This window comes from Pipistrellus kuhlii, unplaced genomic scaffold (genome assembly GCF_014108245.1).
Source record: "Pipistrellus kuhlii isolate mPipKuh1 unplaced genomic scaffold, mPipKuh1.p scaffold_m20_p_4, whole genome shotgun sequence".
In the NCBI taxonomy this organism is placed as follows: Eukaryota; Metazoa; Chordata; class Mammalia; order Chiroptera; family Vespertilionidae; genus Pipistrellus; species Pipistrellus kuhlii.
The window spans coordinates 36,306,036-36,327,562 of record NW_023425540.1 but is presented as its reverse complement, the minus strand read 5'-3'; the positions used below and the strand labels follow the sequence as shown (position 1 = coordinate 36,327,562).

The window sequence follows — 21,527 nt, the reverse complement described above, 5'->3', positions numbered from 1 at the left end:
CAGGTGGGGGCCAAGGAATCCCCTAAAGCTATTAGAATAAATGAGTACAGCAAGGTTGTGTAAGACCAAAATACAAAAATGAACTGTATGAAAATGTGTCCATGCAAAAGTGTGTACACAAATGTTCACAAAAGCATTCTTCAGAATAGCAAAAAGTTGGGGGATGAAAAATTCAAATTCCATTAATTGATGAAAGGATGAACAAAATGTTGCACACCCTATACAATGGGTTATTATCAGCCACAAAAAGGAATGAAGAACTGGTATATGTTACAACATGGATAAACTTTGAAAACATGCTAAGTGAAAGAAACCAGACACAGTATCATTTGTGTCAAAAAGGATAGAGAGAAACATTGGTGCAAAACATCAGTTTTCACCACTGGAGGAATCAATCAACAAGCAAGACCTATAAAAAGTATCCTTAAATGCTGTATTTTCTCAAGTCTATGATGCCACCGTGTATAGCCACCAAGTTCATCACAGCTTTCTAAAACATAAAAAGGAAAAGAAACATCTAAATGATTCCCTTTGCTATAGATGATAAAAATAATTTTAGAAATGTCAATTTGAAAGCAATGTTTGTCTTAAAATTAAGAAAATACAATACCACAGAAACTATCATAATCAAAATGATATTCAGCTTGTGCTAAATGACACAAATGCTTACCACGTCCAGATTTTTGCTCTTTTGCCTTCGTAAGGGCATCATAGTAGTCGTCAGCACATTCGGGGATCACATCATTTGTTTTACCAACAGTAGACTTCAAAACAGACAAAATATCATTTTTCTTTTCTTTCTCCAAACACTGATTGACATCAACGACCAGTGTAACCCCTGGATAATAATAAAAAAGTGTTTCTGTTAAAGTTTATCTTCCATTTACCCTGCAGGCATGTAAAGCTGTCTGTAACTCAACTTTTTAGGAATACTCTGATATCAAACCATATTACCCTTTGAGAGGATATACCACAAATGCCCAAGAGACTGTCACCAATTCACCCACCAGTTTAGGCTGTAAGGATAAGATCCCAGCCTGGCTGGCGTGGCTCAGTGGTTGAGCGTTGACCTATGAACCAGGAGGTCGCGGTTTGATTCCCCGTCAGGGCACATACCTGGGTTGAGGGTTTGATCCCTGTGTGGGAGACAACTGGTCAATGTTTCTCCCTCACATCAATTATTTCTCTCTCTCCTTCCTCTTCCCTCTGAAAATCAATGAACATGTCCTAGGCAAAGATTAAAAAAAAAAAAAGATCCCACAGGATCATGGTTTATTAAAAATCACAGCATTTTCTGGTTACTCATGTGTGGTAGCAAGACCTTCATTTTGTTCACTGTGATAATCTTTGAAATGGGATTAATGCACACCAATAGACATATGTCATTAATTGGTATTTGAGAACTAGCTTTATGAAGACATTTATTTATTTCAGAGCAAGTAAAATTCTATTTAAGCTTTGGAAATCCTGATATTCTTCTGTATAGTGCAAGTATACTTTCAAGATTGTCATTAGCAAAAAAACAAAAGCAAAACAGTTCTAGAAAGGCAACAAGCACAGCTAGTGAATATATGCAGTGGAGTCCAGATACTTAATTCTGAAAACAATTTAGACCGATAAAGATCACATTTCAAATCTCTGCCTCTTCTTTAAATAAAACCACACTGAACTCTGGGTTGCCTGAAGAAAGTTAGCATGGTGAATTCTTGAAATTTTTTTAAAAAAATGTATTGATTATATATAATATATAGAGAGAAATAGAGGGAAAGAGAAACATTGATTTGTTGTTCCACTTACTAATGAATTCATTGGTTGCTTCTTATATGTGCTCTGACCAGAAATCAAACCCACAACCTTGCTGTATTGGGACCAAGAATTTACCATGTTGCTCTGGCTGGATAGTTGCTGATCTGTCTGGCCAGAGCAACATGGTAGATTCTTTATTATCCGCTTTAGTTCCAGATAAGGATATTCTGTATGCCAAGCCAAATAAGCCAGTCAGAGAAAGATAAGTATCACATGCTCTCACTCATATATAGAATCTAATGAACAAAATAAACTGATGAACAAAATAGATCCAGAGACACAGAAGCACGGAACAGACTGATGAATTTCAGAGGGAAGGTAGGGTGGGAAGTAATTAACCAGGAAACTTATATGCATATATGTATAACCCACAAACACAGACTAGAGTGGTGAAGGCTTGGGAAGGACAGGTGTGGAGTGGAGGGGGTCAATGGGAAAAACAAAAACACAAATAAGCAATACTTTTAACCATAAAGATTAAAAAAACATATATTCTGGCCTAACCAAATGGACTATTATTTTCACAACCTGTACATGCAGTGAGTTAGAAATATAGAACAACAACAACAAAAAAATGGAAAAAACTAGTTTAAAATACTTTTTAGATGAAAAATGATCTTGCTGAAAAGAGAAGGAATATGTTTTCTTTTATTTTTTAAAACACACACACATCAAGCTCTACCACACAAATGCTAACTGGTATATTGTTGTTATCAAATTATGTCCACATGTGCACAGAACTGAAAAGGCTGGCAGGGCAAGAAAAGTGGAGTTTGACTTGTAGCAGTCTGGAGTCAAAGTCATGCAAATCTGGAGGAAAAAATTAAGGAGAACTTGGGAGGCAGACTCCACCTGCTGCTGAACAAAAGGTAGAGCTACATGTTCCTGTGCTGGAGTGAACAGGGATGGGGGCCTCTAATCCAGCAAGTCTTTGTAGGATGAGAAAAATGCAGAAGTAGTGTCTGAGAAGTTTGTGGTCTGAGAGCAGCAGAAGGATCAAGTAAATGTTGAAGAAGTGTTACATGAATTACATCTGATAGCTTCATCCAACCCAGTAAAATGCCATTTTCTTTGGAAGATGGGTGTTAAAGCCATACATTTCTTGCATATAGTAATGTGCTTTATTACTGAGTATTCATGTTCAAAGAGTAGGTCCACAGGTTAACTTTCTAGCTAACTGAAGCTTACTTTTAATCTTAACAGAACCATTTTCCATGAAAATCTAAAGCCCTGGAGAAAACCCTCACAGAACAGTCTCTACACAGCTCATCATTTTGCCCACAGTCCCCGGTACACAGAAGATGCTTAATGTTTGCTGAGAGCTGCCAGCAGCGCCCCTCCTGTCATTACAATTGTATGGTACTGTAATACAGTGAGGGATACTTTCAAGGACTACGGAGGTATTTGGGCTTCTTTGTTCCTGCACTAAATGGCCCCACATTCCCATGCTCTTTAGTTTCTCCCTTATCATCACTGTCAGCTATCACTTCTCATAGTGATAGCTGATAGTGATGGCAGCCCCAACACTTAACTGTTCAGTAATTAATTCATGGCTTCTGATGTGTTTGGAATTGGGAAGAGAAATAAACCAAGCATATTAGCATTCTGCCTGAGAGAAGAATCAACAGGCTCAAAATGTGTGTCCAAGAGGTCCCCAATGAGCAGAGTAAACCAGTAAATCCAGGACACAGGATTCTTGATATCTATTCTGACTGTCTTTTGGCTTAATCTGTGGGTTGTGTTTAAATTCCAGATAGCTGAGATGTCAGGTAAAGGATCTCCATTACGTCAGGCATATTTCTACTAAGAGACAATTAAGAAACCTCCCACAAATCATGTAAGAAATAATAATAAAAAAAACACGTTTGCTTTACATGTTTTGCCATATACCAGCAGGCTTTCTCTAAGGCATGCATTCTCAAAAGAGATGTGATATAACCCCCAGTAGGACAAATATTGGTTGCTGGGAAAAGAAGGTAAAAAAGTATTTTTATGTATAAAGCACAGATCTACATATGGCATACAAACATATATACAATATATCTGTGGTATTACAATTTCATGGTGAGGGGGGGAAAAAATTCATGGTGAGGTCCAATGAGAGAAACCAATGTCTACGGTGCAATAATGGAAAAGGTCGTCAAAAGTAGAGAAACCTACTTTAAGAAAGCAAAATGCTCCAGTGAAAATGAACACTGGGCCAAAATGAACCTCTGCCCTTTTATAATAGATCTCACCCTTGGTAAAGTATATGGACCAACACATTTTCTTTGATCAAATTATCTGGGCGTGGGATTGATGCTTATAACATGTGACCAGAATCTGTTTCAAGTCTTCCTACAAAGGCTGAAAAATGCTTTTAAAAGTGAGATTAAATTCCTGTTAAGAAACTGAAAAATTCTCATCTCAGTGTCAGAATATACAGCGATTTTATCTTCAGATCATCTCTTTGTTGTCATACAACACAGAGGAAACTATATCAACTCCTCTGAGGGACGGGACCGAGGTATTAGATAGGATTTTAAATGTGCAAGAGTACAAAATCATACATCTGAGGAAACCTCTTACTTTCACAGTCAATAAATAGAACCATGAGTCTCATGTAAAAAAACAGAATCATTTGCAGGCGAAATATAAGAAGAACACAGAATAAAAGGAATAAAAGAAAAAAAAATTGCAGGCTGCTTGAGTACCTGTATTAAAATCCAATTTCTTAAAAGTCTTTCTTCAAACTACATTGCTTTCAGTTTTATATTTAAATCACTTATGTACACATCTCAATTTTGTTTTCTTTTTCTTAACAATTACAGTGCTAGAACAAAAAGACTTCAAAGATCCTAAGGCTATAAAAGTCCAGGTTGCAAAAATACACATATTTTTCCTGGCTAAGGAAATAAAAACCAGATGTTCCTCACAGATGCTTCCAAAATTTAAAAGCCTATCTCTGGAGCAAGAATAAGGCATCTCAACAGCAATCTATGACCTAATAGCTCAGTATACATTATAGCTATACCATGAATGGACAGCTCAATGAACTAGCCCTTTTGGAATCTTATTTTATGTAGATTGTTCATATATGTAAAGTGTTAGTAATCTTGAAGCTATTTTAGATTGCCATGTGAATTTTCTATTATTTCTCTATGAAACAGAGGCATAGCATAAAAAAATTGTTCTCATTTGAGCTAATGTGGGGATTCTGCCAGCTGCTGAATATGTCCATTCCAATTATTCATCTGGACTGAAATCCCAGGATGGGTTTGGGACCCACTGGGCTCTGAAAGATGGAACTGAGCTGAAACTTCATTGGTCAGCTGGCCTCCGTAAGCCACTACTCTGATCACAATGACATTTTAGGTCTCCTGGAATTAGTGTCACTTCAGGATTCAGCAATCCCTGAAAAGTTTGACTATGTTCTTTCTCCCCCAGCACAATCCTACCTAATAAAAGAGTTATATGCAAACTGACCATCATTACAACACACAAGATGGTTGCTTCCATGTGGTCAAAGATGGCTGCCCCATGTGGACAAGATGGCTGCCACAAGATGACCAGTAGGGGAGAGCAGTTAGAGGGGACAAGGCCTGTAGGAGAGGGCAGTTGGGATGACCAGGCTGGCAGGGGAGGGCAGTTAGGAGTGACTGGGCCAGTAGAGGAGGGCAGTTGGGGGCAATCAGGCTGGCAGGGGAATGGTTAGGGAGTGATCAGGCTGGCAGGAAGAAGCGGATAGGGGCAATCAGGAAGTCAGGCAGGTGAGCAGTTGGGAGTGAGCAGTTCTGGATTATGAGAGAGATGTCCAACTGCCCACTTAGGCCCGATCCTACTGGATCGGGCCTAAATCGCACTGGATCGGGCCTAAACAGGTAGTTGGATATCCTTGAGGGGTCCCAGATTGGAGAGGATGCAGGCTGGGCTGAGGGACACCCCCACTACACAAATTTTGTGTACTGGGCCTCTAGTCACATGATAAAAGGCCATAGATCTTTTTGAGGAAAGACTGGGAGAAAGATCAACAGGCTAAAAATGTGTTAGTGTAGCAGAGTTCTTTCTCAAGGGGATCTCACCTTCCCTTTCCTCAGGGAGTTCTGGGTCTATAAACTAATTAAGGGGCCATGACTTCCTGTTTTATAATCCAAGTTATATTTCCATTCACTTGACCTCGAATTCTTCTTCCGTTTATACAAGTAAGAATTTAGTAGACTGTCTCTTTCATTTCTAGGAGCACCATGTTCAATTAGCCAATTCCATAGGTCTCTGTGAGTTAGACTGTTCTGATTACTGCACTCACTCTGCTGTTCATTATAAATTGCATCCATTTGTCTTTAGGTGATTAAGTGTTGCCACCCAGCTTTTGCTGGCCTCTCCATAATTGCATGAGCCAAATCCTAAAAAGAAATCTCCCTTTCTCTCTCCATATATGTATGTGCAGTATAGATAGATGTATACATACAATACACTTTCTAGAGAAACAGAGATTATCTATCTATCTATCTATCTATCTATCTATCTATCATCTATCCTTGTAGTTGTTATTTTCCAGGAAAAAAAATTATTTATGTAGTTCTTTCTCTGGAAAACGCTGACTAATACAATGAAAGGCATGGAAGGGAGGACGAAGATTTATTGACCAAAACTGGGTTAGATTTTTAAGATCCAGATAAAAAAAAGGACTTGATTGGCCTATAAATTTGAAAATTTAGAAACCATTTTTTGATTCCTGGGTTTTGTTAGGTTACATTCTCAGATTTTGCTGGAAAGAGCACCTAGTCATTGAAAATAGTGCAACCAATGAATCCTATTGTTGTACACATATGAATTCAAGAACTCAAATTGGTAGAAGTCCAACCTTTTCAGAAATTGAAACTTATGCATTAAAAAGATTATGAATAAAAATAAAAATTCAGAAGTATAACCAGATACAAGCAAGGCAAGATGGGCCAGCAAAAGGAGGCGAGGGCTTACATTGTTTTGCTTTGTCCTTGTCCTTGTTGGCCTCATAGACTGCGTTCTGTATCTCATCCAGCCAAAGAATTTTAGAAGCAGGGTTCTGGGAATATTGTCATAGAATAAAAGAAAAAAAAAATAGTGAATGATGATGAAACAATAAATGCTTTTAAGGAGCCAGTTTATTATAATTTCCATAAGCTCTTATTTAGCAACTACCAAATTCTGCCAATACACTCTACAAGCTACTAATGAAGTAGACCCCAACACAACCACTTCTCCCTTCCCGTCACCCCTCTAGTTCAGCCCACCAGCATCTCAAAACTGAGCGGAAACTAGGCCATCTGCAAATCAAGTCATACATTCCTGAACCTAGGTGACTCCTAGAAAATTTTAAACAAAAAAAATACTCCTCTCCTCAATATTTTGTGGTCTTTTGGTTATTATTTCTACAACAAAATAGCATCCTTTCTCAGTGTGTGTTACCATATGTTATGTTGTTGAAGTATTAAAGACTGACTTAAAATTTAAAAAAAAATTGATTTCAGAGAGAGAAAGAGAGAGGGAGACAAACATCGATGAGAGAGAATCATTGATCGGCTGCCTCCTGCATACCCACAATTGGGGATTGAGCCCACAACCTGGGCATGGTAATCAAACTGTGACCTCCTTGTTCATGGGTCAATACTCAACCACTGAGCTGCACCAGCCAAGCTGAAAGACTTACGTTTGATTGCAAAACATGGTGGGGTGAAATTTAATCAAGGTGTGAAAAGTTTGCACAGATCAATTCCTCCTTAGCTTATCCCTCAAGCCTTTCAGCTTCATGTGGAATTTGCAATTTTCTGATTCTTGCTGCATTTTATAGGCAACTAGGGGCCCGGTGCACGAAATTCGTGCACTGGTAGGGTCCCTAGGCCTGGCTGGCAACTGGGGCCGTTTGGGGCCTTCTGGCTGCCAGCCAGGGCCTTCCTTCATTCTGTGCCACCCCCTGGTGGTCAGAACACATCATAGTGAGTGATCAAACTCACACTCAAACTCCCCAGTGGACATTTAGCATATTAGCCATAAATATATATATATGGCTAATATGGCTAATATATATGACGAGTTGCCTGGCTTAGCATTTAACCTTAAAATTTTATTAATTTTAGGAAAATTGTTATAAGGCAGTATTTTTTCTAAATATTAAATCATATCCTCCAGAATGTAACTACTCATAAAAGCTTATATGTTACACAATAATGTGACTACTAGTATACTGAACACTACTGAGTGGTGTGAAATTTAATATATTAACACTTAAATTATGGTTAAGATGGTAAATTTTATATTTTGTATATTTCACAACAATTAAAAAAACCCAAAGCCTATTGTAGACCTGCTTACCAACACCCATGGAATAAAGGGAGTCATCGGCATCTCAATGTATTATGATTTGCTTTTAATCAAATAGTGTGGTTTTACCCCCTTTCTTTGACTCCTTCTTTCACACCACATAGACACACACACACACACACACTATCTGACCCTAGAGAATGGCTCAGAATACGATGAGCTATGGCAAAAGTTCTGGCCAACCACCGATGACATATTCGGGCCATTGTGATACTGATGAAGAATTTTCAGAGTAATCGGCACTTTGTCAATTTTCACTTCATAAAAAATAGTTGCTTTCCATAATGTATTTAATTTGTAATTATATAATGAGTTTCAGAATTAAGATGTGAAATAGCTGGGAGGATAAAGGACCATTTCTGAAAACTGATTATTAAGTGGACATTGCATTTTTTTAAATGGATAAAATGAGATACGAGACAGCGTGAACACTGCTGGGCAGCCTGTATTTTCAGTTTACTTCTGCCAAGGACTGTACACTCTCTGCATTCTTTCAACGCACATAAGCATGCGGGAGGAATTCACAGCACCCATTCGGAAGGGACTCCTGGGGGTGGGTAAGAGTTAAGTGTCATGTCCCAGGCTCCCTCTGAGTCATCCACCCTGAAACTTGAGTGCTGGCCATCACACCCCTTCCCTGAAGAGGTCCTGGGCCCGGCCAGCTTCCTGCCTGCGGAGCACAGAAGCGCAGCTCACAGAGCACAGCTCCCATTTGCTATTTCCACATGGAGCTGGGGCGAAACCGTGCTCCTTAATTTTATAACATTTGGGAAACAGGACGCAGGGGGTCAAAATGAAAGCCCTCATCTTTGCAGCCGCTGGAGCCATGCTTCTGTCACCCACTTTCTGTGGAAGCGGTAAGCCCTTTTCTTATGGGGTCGAGTGGGGGTCCCGATCTCTACCATTAATTCATTAGTGAATTTCCTTTGTGAGAGGTTTTTGATTTTCTAACCATTTCCCCTGATTCAGCAAAAATAGCACTTTTTAAAGGGATTTTAAAAAATCCTACCTGTATACTTTGTGGTGAGGTATAAAGGGGAAAAAAAGAATATTTTCAGAGATCAAGTGGTCTGCTTTCGATAATCAACAAGGCTAATAAATTAGTGTTTCTTAAGAAGATACCGTTTTGTTTTGTTTTCAGTGGTACTAGAGAGTTATAGTTTTCCCTGCCCTCAAATATGATTTTAGAAATGAAATCTCCCGTATACTATTACTCAACTCTTAATGTTTTTCTATTTAATTCAACACCACCTAGGATAGATCTGCATCTGCAACTCTTACCATTAGGTTACAATATAGTCAACATTGTTAGGAGCAGGAGAGCTGGGCAGAGAAACAACGAGAGGGGGAGAACCCAAAATTAAATAAAAACTCCAGACCTCTATTAAGGAATGTCGCTAAAATTCACAGCTGGAGTCACTGAGGTAGTTGTAATGTAGGAGAACTCTAAGAATCGGGGATGGTAGCACATGTGGGGTTTATGAATAGGATTAAGTGAATGCTATTTCTGGGAGTGGATGAACCAAAATGCAGTGGAATCCTAAAAGAAAAGAGCCTTGAAGAGGTTCCTTCAAGATGCCAGTGGGGTTTGGAGGAAGTGAAAAGGGGGGAAGAATTCAAATGTGACTAAGTGAAAGGCAGTGAGTTTACTTTCTTCGATTGGGTGGGGGAGAAACGGGACCGGGCTCAGGTCCACTCCCTTTGGACCAGGGCCTCTTTCCGGTCTTCCCCCGGTTGGCAAACATTCTCAAATCATTTTGTTAAATGGAAACCTGTATAAAGAATTCAACAAATTAAAAAAATAAGATTTGGCCCTGGCTGAGTAGCTCAATTGGTTAAAATGTCCTCCCAATATGTCAAGGTTGTGGGTTCGATCCCCCGTCAGGGCACGTGCAAGAATCAACCAATGAATGCATCAACAGGGGAATAAACAGATCAATCTCCCTCCCTCTTTCTCTCTAAAGTCAATTAAAATTTGCTTTTACAGTGAGTACTGTTCTTAAGGAAAACCACCTTAGACCTGTTCAAGCTGAATCAGATCAGCTGAAATTCTCATGGAAAATGGAATCCAGACTGTCAGAGTCCGTGTTTAGCATGTTGTTGTTTTTTTGTTGTTGTTTTTTTGCGTGATGTCTTGCTCAATCACTGGAATTTTCTGAAAACTGACAAACACTTGGCTTCAAAGCTCTCTTATCAGATCATGAACAAGATATTCTTCAGCTACCATCTATCAGCTTCATGCTTATCTAGAAAGGTACATTCTATTTGGGGCATGTCAGGCACAAAAATTTCCCAAAATGCAAGCTGAGCAAAAGAATGTGTGTGGCTAAACTCCAGTGTCACACCATGTGCCTCAACCTGCCTCACCGTTCACCTCTACACAGGCACAAAGCACTGCCACTTCCCAGTTCTTTTTTCTTTTCTTTAATCTACTCTCCCCTACATAGCACTGAGCACCTCCCTGCCCGTTTGTTCAGGCAGAATTCTCCCTTTTTGTGACACACCGGATTCATTCAGTTTGTGCAATCTCAAGCTGAATTCCGTTTGTGAGGGAGGCTTCCTTTTCACCTGGGGTGAATGGTAGCGGTGAAAACAGGAAGAGAAATCGTTCTGAATGAGAACCAGGTTACTGAACACTACACCTCAAGTATTCAACACATAGGAATTCAGAGGACACATGAAAAGGAACTGGCAGAGAAATAGCATGTAAAATTGGCAAGTAGTAAGTTTAAATTCAGCATAAAAATTTGCCTCAGGTAACACATTTGAGAGAATCTACTTTCTATACATGTCAAAGATTAATTTATGGGAAAACTACATAATGGTAAACAGATCTGAGTACTGAGGTTTGTTTTGTTTTTGAAACTGCACTTTCAAGAATGAGTAATAACAACTGGACATGTAATGCCAAATATTTATAGTATGTGGTCGTGTTTTTATGCATTTTCCCCCTATTTCCAACTTCTCAGATCATCATATTGATTTCATCGTCTGATTTTTCTTCTTTTGTCTTCTGTTCCCTTAAAAATTTGACATTTTGATTTTTTTTTCTTCTCACACCTCTCATTAAGCTGTTTAGCCACTCCTACTAAATTAAACCACAGCCTCTATGCAGACTAAAAAATCCATAGCTATCATTTGGATTCTTGAAATTTAGGATTCCACATCTACTAAGGCTTTCTACCTGTCTAGGGACAGTTTACACTCGAATATCCCAGCAGCAACTCAAACTCAGGAATTCCCAACACCAAGATCTTCGCTCCTCTTTGTGCTGACCCCTGCCCTTTGGAGCAGCCTCCTCCTCCAAGTCATCTTTGCCTGCTGCCTCTCCCCACCGCCTCCATGCCCAGTTAGATGCGAAGTGCCACTGAGTCTCCATCACCGCCTCATGTGTTCATCTTCAACTTTCCACTGCCATTGTTCTAGCCCTGCAACTCACTGTCTTGAGGGTAAATGAGTGCACCAGACTCTGACACAGCCCCCCTTGCTTCCAATTTCTTATCTATTCATTTGCAGGTCTTCTCTCCACTGTCAACAAGGTCATCTCAAACACAAGTCAAATCATGGTTACATTAGTTTCCAACTGCTTCTATAACAAATCATCACAAATCAGTGGTTTGAGTAAAACATGTGTTATCTTATATCTCTGGAGGTCACAAGTCCCAAAGTCAAAGTGTTCATTGTGGAGGCTCTAGAAGATAATCTGTTTTCTTGCCTTTTTCTAGAAGCTCCTCGCATTTCTTGGTTCACGATTCTTTCCATCTTCAAAGCCAGGAGCATAGCGTCTTCAAACATCTCTCTCTCTCACTTTGACCCTCTTGCCTCATTTTAAGGACACTTCTGATTACACTGGGCCACCTGGACAATCCAGGACACCTCCCCATCCCAAGGTCCTTAATCACACCTGCAGTCCCTTTTGCCATGTGAGGTGACACATTCAGTCTCCAGGCCTCAGCAGGTGGGATCTTTGGGTGCCACTATGCCATCTACTACAGCGGTCATCGCTCTGTTCAAAATTTTTTTACTTGTACAATTCCAGCATCTATCAATGGGCACATCATTTCTTAGGACAGTTTAGGGGCCCTTCAGAAATGTGGCTGTAACCTAATCTTTCAACTTCATCTCTCAGATGAGCTTTATTAATATGTTACATTTTTGTGTAACTTTCCTCACTTATCTGAGAGTTGAAGACAGGGAGTTTATTTAATATCTTATGCAGTAAAATAGGCAATAAACATTTGCTGAATTAAGTTATGACATTCCTAGATTCCATGACAGCCCCTACTATGCCTCTGCCCATTCATAATCTACAGAAGCTTATGCCTCTATTAAATTTCATCTCTTTATGAACCTTGCTTATCTTTGTTTACATTCATCTCTGAAATCAATAAAAATATGTTTAAATAAAAAATACAAATGACCCTGCACACATTGTATTTTATGTCTTCTGAACCATAGATATGGCTCAGCAAAATATCATAAGTTAATACTTCTTTTTAATTACAGGTATGGACAATGATGCAGAGGACTTGGCAAAGCCAACAATGCCTGTTAGGGCCTATCGAGGAGCTCCCACAAGTGTTTTTGAACCGTTCCCCTTTCCTAACTACGAAGACTGGACAGGAAGCACACCTGAAAAAATAAAGTGCCCTGAAGGAAGTGTTTCAAAGCTCCACGTGAGCAATGCCACCATTGGGTATCTGAGCAGCTCCTTAAGTACCAAACTGATACCTGCCATCTACATCCTGGTGTTCGCAGTGGGTATGCCAGCCAACGCCGTGACCTTGTGGATGCTCTTTTTCAGGACCAGATCCATCTGTACGACCACCTTCTATATCAACTTGGCCACCGCAGACTTTCTCTTCTGTGCCACGCTGCCCTTTAAAATTGCCTACCACCTCAATGGAAACAACTGGATATTTGGAGAGGTCATGTGCCGGGCCATCACCGTCATCTTTTATGGCAACATGTACTGCTCCATTCTGATCCTCGCCTGCATCGGCGTCAGCCGCTACCTAGCCGTTGTCCATCCTTTCACGTACCGGCGGCTGCCCAAGCGCACCTATGCTTTGGTAACATGTGGACTGGTGTGGGCAACTGTTTTCTTGTCCATGCTGCCGTTTTTCATTCTGAAGCAAGAGAATTATCTTGTCCACAGGGACATCACCACCTGCCACGATGTCCACAACGTATGCGAGTCTTCATCTCTCTTCCAACTCTACTACTTCATCTCCTTGGCATTCTTTGGATTCTTAATTCCATTTGTGGTCATTATCTACTGCTACACAGTCATCATTCAGACGCTTAATGCATATGATCAAAGGTGGTTGCGGTATGTCAAGACGAGTCTCCTCATTCTTGTGATTTTTACCATTTGCTTTGCTCCCAGCAATATTATACTTATTATACACCATGCCAACTACTACTATAACACCGACGGCTTATACTTTATCTATCTCATAGCTTTGTGCCTTGGCAGTCTGAATAGTTGCTTAGATCCATTCCTTTATTTTCTCATGTCAAAAATCACAGATCAGTCCACGGCTTATCTTACAATAGTGAAATCACCATAGAAAACGATGGAAGCTATCTGTGAAAACACACATGCTTGGGACCACATGTGTGTTAAGTGCAAGGAGCTCCATTCTCCAGCTCCCTTTTGAAGTTCCTAAGAGACAGTGCTTCAAATACACCATCATCAATATTTAAAAAAAATATATCTTATTGATTTTTTTACAGAGAGGAAAGGATAGTGATAGAGAGTTAGAAACATCGATCAGCTGCCTCCTGCATACTCCCCCCTGGGTATGTGCCCACAACCAAGGTACATACCCCTGACCGGAATCAAACCCAGGAACCTTGAGTCCACAGTCTGATACTCTATCCACTAAGCCAAACCAGTTAGGGCAACACTATCAGTATTTTATGAACATCAATGCAGGAGAAAAGTTATCACCACTCTCTCTATGGTAGTGGATACATTAACCTGACTGGCACTTTAAGCTCCTTATCGCTCCCTCTTCCCTACTTCTATAAGTTTCTACTCTAGATGAATCAAAGGAGAATGGGACAAGGGACAATGATAAAAGCATGGAGAGAAGCTAATATCTCAGATTTTGGTACCTGGCATCATTTTTTATTCTTCCATTTTCATGCTTGGGGGCTACCTCATTAGCTGATTCCACCTTTGTAATATCTCTTACTAGGATCCATTATGTTAGTCCCATCTTCGCCTTCCAACCATTCTCTTCCCAGACAACCTATCCTCCACTGCCAGATTTTCCTTCCTCAAATATCAGTTTGAATACTTCACTCAACCCTCCCCGCACATCAACCTCACTGCAGCATTATTTATGATAACCAAGCCATGAAAGCAACCCAAGTGCCCCTCCATAGATAATTAGATAAAAAAAACAGGAGGCAGCTGGTCGATGTTTCTCTCTCATAGACGTTTCTAGCTCTCTATCTCTCTCCCTTTCTCTCTGTAAAAAATCAACAAAATATGTTAAAAAAGAAAAAAGAAAAAAAAAGAATGTGCATTGACCAATATGTAGTGAGCATCAAAACAATAAAAAATTTAAAATGCATAATTTCTAATGTGCCAAGTTTCCTATTTCATTGGACTTAAGTTAAAAAAAACACACAAACACAACAAACCACCCACTTATGCTGATAAAGATCCTTTACAGCATGTGTGTGGTTATGTGACGAACAAAAATCAGGTAAATATTAAAGCAAGCAAGAAAAACAAATCTAAAATAAGTTTCAAGATGACAGAAAGGTAAATATATGGAACTAGTTTTTGCAAATAAAGTCATCAACTGCAAGACAGTTTTATCTATGGAGAACATGAAACAATATTCACTTGTTAAAAAAGCACACTTAATTTTTATGCAATAAACTACACGTAGCAAAACAGAACTTTTGGTGGGGGTATAATTCATATGTTTTCAAGCAAAGCCTTCAATTTAAAAATAGATAAAAATTTACTGCCCCTTGTGAACAAAGTGTGTTTTCTGTTAAGTGTATGCCAACATGCCCTTTCCCCAGGCTTTCCCAAAGAGACAAAAAGAATTTGGTGTGTACACAAAGTTATACTTGAAATACTATTACCAAGGCCCAAGTAATGTTTACCATATAAGGATATTTTATATGGCCACGTAATCCTCACCAACTTACATCACTGTACTTTATCTTTGATAAAACTCAGCATCCATTCTTTGAAGATGTTATCAATGAGACCTTTAACACTATATATTTTACAAGCTTTATTTTACACTGACAATACAAGTAATATATTTCCTTCTGTTGTTTTCCATGTTTGGACCTTGGGAAGGCAAGGCAAAGAAATACTATCATAAAACACAACTGGAAACTATTAGCTACCAAAACAAAAGAGGTTAAAAATGAAATGCAGTTCTAGCTGGCTTGGCTCAATGGATAGAGTGTTGGCCTGCAGACTAAAGGGTCCTGGGTTCTGTTTCAGACAAGGGCACATGCCCAGGTTGCAGACTCGATCCTCAGTAGAGGGTGTGCAAAGGCAGCCGAGCAATGATTTCCTCTCATCATTGATGCTTCTATCTCTCTCCATTCCTCTCTGAAATCAATACAAATACTTTTTTTTTTAAATAAAGAAAAGAAATGCAGACACCCTACCAAATAAACAGAACCAGAACCAGATCCCCGCCCCCTCCAACTGGGAAAGAGATCAGGCTGATAAAAGAAAGTTTCAAAACTAATGGGCAGAGAAAGAAAAATGTTGAAAAAAAAAATGGAATTTAACCAAATCGGATTCATTGCGTAGCATTGTTTTAAGTCTGTTAGCTGTTCCAATACAGTTCAAGTCCCTACTTTTATTGGCCAGAGTACTTTAATGCCTGAGCTAGAACCCAGCTCTCTAGGCTCATATTTAATGCTCTAATCACATTATTAAAGCCATTGCTTTCGCACTGAGGAAGGATGCCCAACAGAGAGCTGGCACCTCATAATCATCAGGGAAGGCTTTGGGGTGCTCTGGAGGGGTTCTCTGTGGTTCTGCCCTGATTCAGAACCTTCACAGCAATGTTCTGGGGGGGACCTGCCCCGCCTGCCTAGGAAACGCTATGAAACGTCTGTGGAGTCGGGCTCACCTCCAGGACAAACCCCAAGTGGCTGCGGGCAGGGCATCACCTATGACCCTGTAAGACAGCTACTACATGTGCAGACTGAAGCAGAGAGAATTTTGGTGACTTGACTGAAATCCCTAGTTCATTTTTAGCAAAACCAAGATTTAAATGGTGCCTTGTGTCCAAAGCAAACAACTTCTATCTTAAAATGTCGGTAAGTGTGCGCCCTGTGCCAGGGCCACAGCTACATCAGTGGCAACCTCAGGTGGCAGCTCACTCTTCCTAGTCGACAGGGCCTACTCTCCTCCCCTGAGATGTGGGAACACAAGGATCTGCGTCTCCTTCTCTCACTCCCTGGGCTGACATTCAACCCAGGCCTCAGGTTCATTCACTTCAGGTAAGACAGCGACCATCCCCCACAGAAGCTGTGAGGCTCAATGAAGATCCACATGAGGACGCCTGAACAGCACAGGTTATGGGTACCTAAGCCCTGCCACTGCCGTGCCAACCCGAGGGCAAACAGCACCAAAGGCCCCCACCCTACGGGACAGTTTTCTTCACCTTTAATGAGGAGTGAACAGGTTTAGACTGTTTTATTTATTTTTCTACTTTAGTGAATTTTCATTTATTAAAGATTTATTTCCCACAGGAAATACATAGCGCAACCTTTAAGAAATTAGGAAATGTTTCTTCCTCTTCTCTAGTCACCCAATGCTCTTCTGGAGGCGTCATGATGCCAAAACGTTTCTAATGCTCTGAGACGAAGGTAGTGACTTTGAAGGGAACACCTGAATGGGAGCAGTCCTGTTGTAGAAACTAGGCTAAGTTACTGGGGGGAACTGGCCCTTTGGGAGTTGTTTACCCTGTATTTTGAAAGTTTAGAAACATTGAGTAAGTAATACACGCACTCTGAAAAAACTTAAAAGTCCCAATAGTGCAAGAAGAGGGGAAAAGGAAGCATCAAACTTTCTATCTGGTTCACCTTCCAGATGGTGTTTTCTTTCAGAAATATTCTACGCACATATAAGCCCATAGATACTGAATATGGATGTGTATGCCACTTGTGTATGTATGAGGAAGCATACAAACACTTAACACACATATTAAATATTAGAGGCCCGGAGCATGAATTTCATGTCCTGGGGGTTGGGGGGTCCCCCTCAGCCCAGCCTGCACCCTCCCCAATCTGGGACCCCTTGGGGGATGTCCAACTGCCTATTTAGGCCCGATCCCCAGCAGTTGGACATTCCTCTCACAATCCGGGACCACTGGCTCCTAACTGCTCACCTGCCTGCCTGCCAGGTCACCCCCAACTGCCCTCCCCCGCTGGCCTGGTTGCCCCAAACTGCCCTGATGCTGGCCTGGTTGCCCCCGCCCCCCAAGGGCCTGGTCACCCCATGCAGCCTGCTGCTAGGTTGTTTGGTTGCCCTTCACTAACTGCCCCCCTGCCGACCTAGTCACCCCAAGCAGCCTGTTTGGTCGACTGTTTGGTTGCGATGATCACTTATATAGATTGTCCAATATAGAACCATTCATTCTTTTCTATGTATTTCAATATAAGGTTACACTGCAATTTAACCAGCCCCTCCTGATGGACATTTTAGTTTATTGTTGTTCTTGGTTTTTTGTTTTGTTTGTTTGTTTGTTTTGTCTTTGGTTGTTATAAACAATGTTGCAATAAACATCCTTTTCCATCTGCTTTAATATATGTTTCTGAGTCACACAGACTGGGGCATAGTTTCAGAAATAATTACTTTTTTGGGGGTAACACTGGACAACTTGGTCTTAGCTTCATTTTCTATAAGATGATGATAATGATAGTTCAGAGAGCTGTTATTAGGAATATGTGAGAATATGCACAAAGTATCTAATATCGTGCCCAGCAAACATCAGGTGATGAATAAATGTTTGCTCTAACCAAGGATGCATTTCCCATCTCAGATAAGGCAGTTCCTGGCTCCAAAGTCTCATAGAGAGGAGATGCTCACCTCTTTTGGGTTGGCTAACCCATGGGGACGTGAAAGGTATGAGTGGCTAGCACCCCGGCCGCATCACTCCCCCTCCCAGGTCACACAAGGCTCACCACTCGGCCCAGTACCCTTCTAATGGTGGCCAGTGTCCGTCTGACTCCTTATAATATCAGTACAAGCTCCACAGTCAGAGAAACCGTCTGCTCTTTGTGGGGTCTCTGGCCAGGTCAGTGTCCTGTGTCCAGAACAAACCATGCTGGCTCCTCCCTAAATCATCCTGCTTCCCACCCACCTAACCAGCTCCTCCTTACCTTTCAGGCACAGCTTCTATTCTATCTCCACGGCAACCGCTCTTAGGATTCTAATCCGCAACAATCCCAACCATCTCTGCGTCACCCTGTGCGCTCCTCTTTTCGACACTTTGCCACATGCCTGTCTCGACTGTTATTGAACTATTCTACCAGAGCATGCCCACTGCCTCAATCAGTTTTTCAGCACTCAGGATAAGGACAGAGGACATTCAAATGGCGTCACGTGTTCCTTGGATCCCCTTTCCCGTACCAGATGCTATAGCCTGCACTGTGCACACAGCATGTGCTCAGAAAATATCCAAGACCTTGGGACACTGAACAAAAAGCTCACTCACGACTGACTTTTTAGGAAAAGAGTGGAAGCAGTCATCAGCTCTGGAGCTGGCTTCCCCCTGACGCCAGGAAAATGACAGCGCTATTACTTCCATTCTGATTCATGGGCAACTGCTGGAACAAGAGGCTCATAAGCTTTAGGAAAAGATGAGTTAAAAAAAAAAATCCTCCCTTCCACCTTTTCCCTTTTCTAGTCTGTAAATGTGAAGGAAATGAACATACTGAGACTTACCTTCAGTTTCTGTGATTTGGCGTGGTATAAAACATCCTGGTAGTGCTGGGCATTGTCGGGGTCTATATCTCTAATCTTAGCTGTAGCTAATTGCATACATTCTAGTGTCTTTAAAGGATCACCTTCATCAATAGCTTCATTGATACACTCCACAGTCACAAGTCCTGGAAAATGAAGAAAGTTTTCCTCTTAAACCACAGTACTTTGTAAGTTCTCCAGAATCAGCAATTGCAAAAATAGAGTTAGGAAGGGGGGTAGGGTGGGAAATCCACACACGCAGACAAAGCTGTAAGAGCTAATAAACAAGTACAGCTAAGGCTGCGAGAGATGAGATCAGTGTACAAAAATCCAACGTATCCCTATATATTTGCAATGTGCAATCTAAAACGACAGCAAGGAAAATTCCATATACAATAGATTCTAATTTCAAATACAGTATAATTACAAAAAGAATAAGAATAAATTTAACAAAAGAAGCATAAGGTAGAAAGATCATTGAAAAAAAAAATAAAGGTGACTTAAATAAATGGAAAAATCATCTCACGTTCATGGCTCTAAAGACTTAATATTGTTCAGATGGATACACTCCTCAAATGGATTTGCAGATTCAATGCAACACCTAACAAAATCCCAGCAGCCTATTTTTTTAAAAACAGACATTGCCAAGCTGATTCTAAAACTCATATGGAAATGCAATAGATCAAGAATAAAAGAATGCCATGTTGAAAAAGAACAAAGTTGCCCTAGTTGGTCTGGCTCGGTGGATAGAGCACCGGCTTGCAGACAGAAGGGTCCCAGGTTTGATTCTGGTCAAGGGCATGTGCCAGAGTTGCGGGCTCAATTGCCAGGGTCGGGTATGTAGGAGGCTGCTGATCAGTGATTCTCATCATTGATATTTCTCCATCTCTCTTCCTCTTCCTCTCTCTCCCTCTCTCTTCCTCTTCCTCTCTGAAATATATGATTAGTGCATCTAAACTATAAAAAAATCTTAGAAAAGAAAAAAAAAGAAAAAGAACAAAGTTGAAGAACTCTTCCCAATTTTAAAATTTACTACTAAAGCTACAGTTAATACTGCATTGTACTAGGGTAAAGATAGATATACAGATCAATGGAATAGAATTTAAAATTCAGAAATAAACCCTTACGGTTATGGTCAATTGAGTTTTGACAAGGATGCCAAGACAATTCAACAGGTAAATAATAGTTTTATAAAAAATGGCCCAGGGACAACTGGATAACCACATGAATTAGAAGGAAATTATATTTCCTATATTACTCCATGCACAAGAAATAACTCAAATGGATCACAGACCTAAAAGTAAAAGCAGTTATAATAATAAAAGCATAATATACTCATTAGACCAACAGCCAAAGAACCTTGAGGATGAAACCACCGTGGTGGGGGCAGAGGCAGAGGCAGTTAGGGGTGATCAGGCAGGCAGAGTGGTTAAGGGAGATCATGCAGCAGGCAGAGGGGTTAGGGGTAATTAGGCAGGCAGGCTGGTGAGCGGTTAGGAGCCAGCAGTCCCGGATTGCAAGAGGGTGCAGGCCAGGCTGAGGGACACCCCCACCCCCATGCACAAATTTTGTATACCTGGCCTCTAGTGAACTATAAAACTCTTGGAAGAAAATATAGGAATAAATCTTTGTGGCCTTGAATTAGGCACTACTTCTTACCTTAGCTATGACACCAAACCCACAAACAACAACAACAAAAATTTAAATGCATGGGATGTTATAAAACTTAAAGCTTTTGTGCTTTAAAGGACACCATCAAACAAAATGAAGACAACCTATAGAATGGGAGAAACTACCTCCAAGACGCATATCTGATTAAGGACTTGTATACCTTCTACACAAGTATGCCTCTTACTATTCAAAAGTAAAAAAGAAAACCCAATTTAAAATGGGTAAAGGACCTGAATAGACATTTCTTTAAAAATGGTACACAAATGGCTAATAAGCACATGAAAAGATGCTCAATATCATTAGTTATTAGGAAAAAGCAAAACCCAACCCCAGTAAGAAACCACTTCATACCCACAAACCATAACAGGTGAGCGAGGATCTGGTGAAACTGGAGCATACATTGCTGGTGGATATGGAAAATGATACAGTCACCTTGGGAAACAGGCAGTTCCTAACATATTAAACACAGAACACCCTATGATCTGGCAATTCCACTACTTGGGAACGGAAACCATATGTTCACACAAAAGCTTACACATGAACATTTACAGGAGTAGACATAACAGCTAAAAGTAGAAACAACCCAAATATCCACCAACTGATGAATGAATAAACAAAATGTCTACCCATAGAACGAAATATTACTTAACTAGGCAGGAATATGAAGTATACTGAAATGTGATACAACATAGATGAACCTTGAAAACATTAGGCTAAGTGGAAAAAAACACACACAAAACCA

At 40.4% G+C, this 21,527-nt stretch overlaps 2 protein-coding genes across 3 annotated transcripts in view; one reads left to right on the top strand and one right to left on the bottom strand.

The window, feature by feature from the left end:
- The window catches only part of IQGAP2 (IQ motif containing GTPase activating protein 2), a 254,510-nt gene that overhangs the window by 55,948 nt on the left and 177,035 nt on the right, over positions 1 to 21,527 (bottom strand). Inside the window, exons 13-15 of one of the 2 annotated variants that reach the window (XM_045571611.1) lie at positions 19,097 to 19,260; positions 6,766 to 6,859; positions 671 to 838 (exon numbers count right to left, since the gene is read on the bottom strand). In XM_045571611.1, coding sequence (XP_045427567.1) covers positions 671 to 838; positions 6,766 to 6,859; positions 19,097 to 19,260 — 426 coding nt within the window. The remainder of the gene's footprint in view (positions 1 to 670; positions 839 to 6,765; positions 6,860 to 19,096; positions 19,261 to 21,527) is intronic. The other variant, XM_036411313.2, reaches the window with a different exon arrangement.
- Positions 8,773 to 14,545, top strand: F2RL2 (coagulation factor II thrombin receptor like 2). Its single transcript, XM_036411316.2, has 3 exons — positions 8,773 to 9,002; positions 12,652 to 13,835; positions 14,053 to 14,545. The coding sequence occupies exons 1-2, from the start codon at positions 8,939 to 8,941 to the stop codon at positions 13,716 to 13,718; spliced, it is 1,131 nt and encodes a 376-aa protein (XP_036267209.1). The 5' UTR covers positions 8,773 to 8,938; the 3' UTR covers positions 13,719 to 13,835; positions 14,053 to 14,545.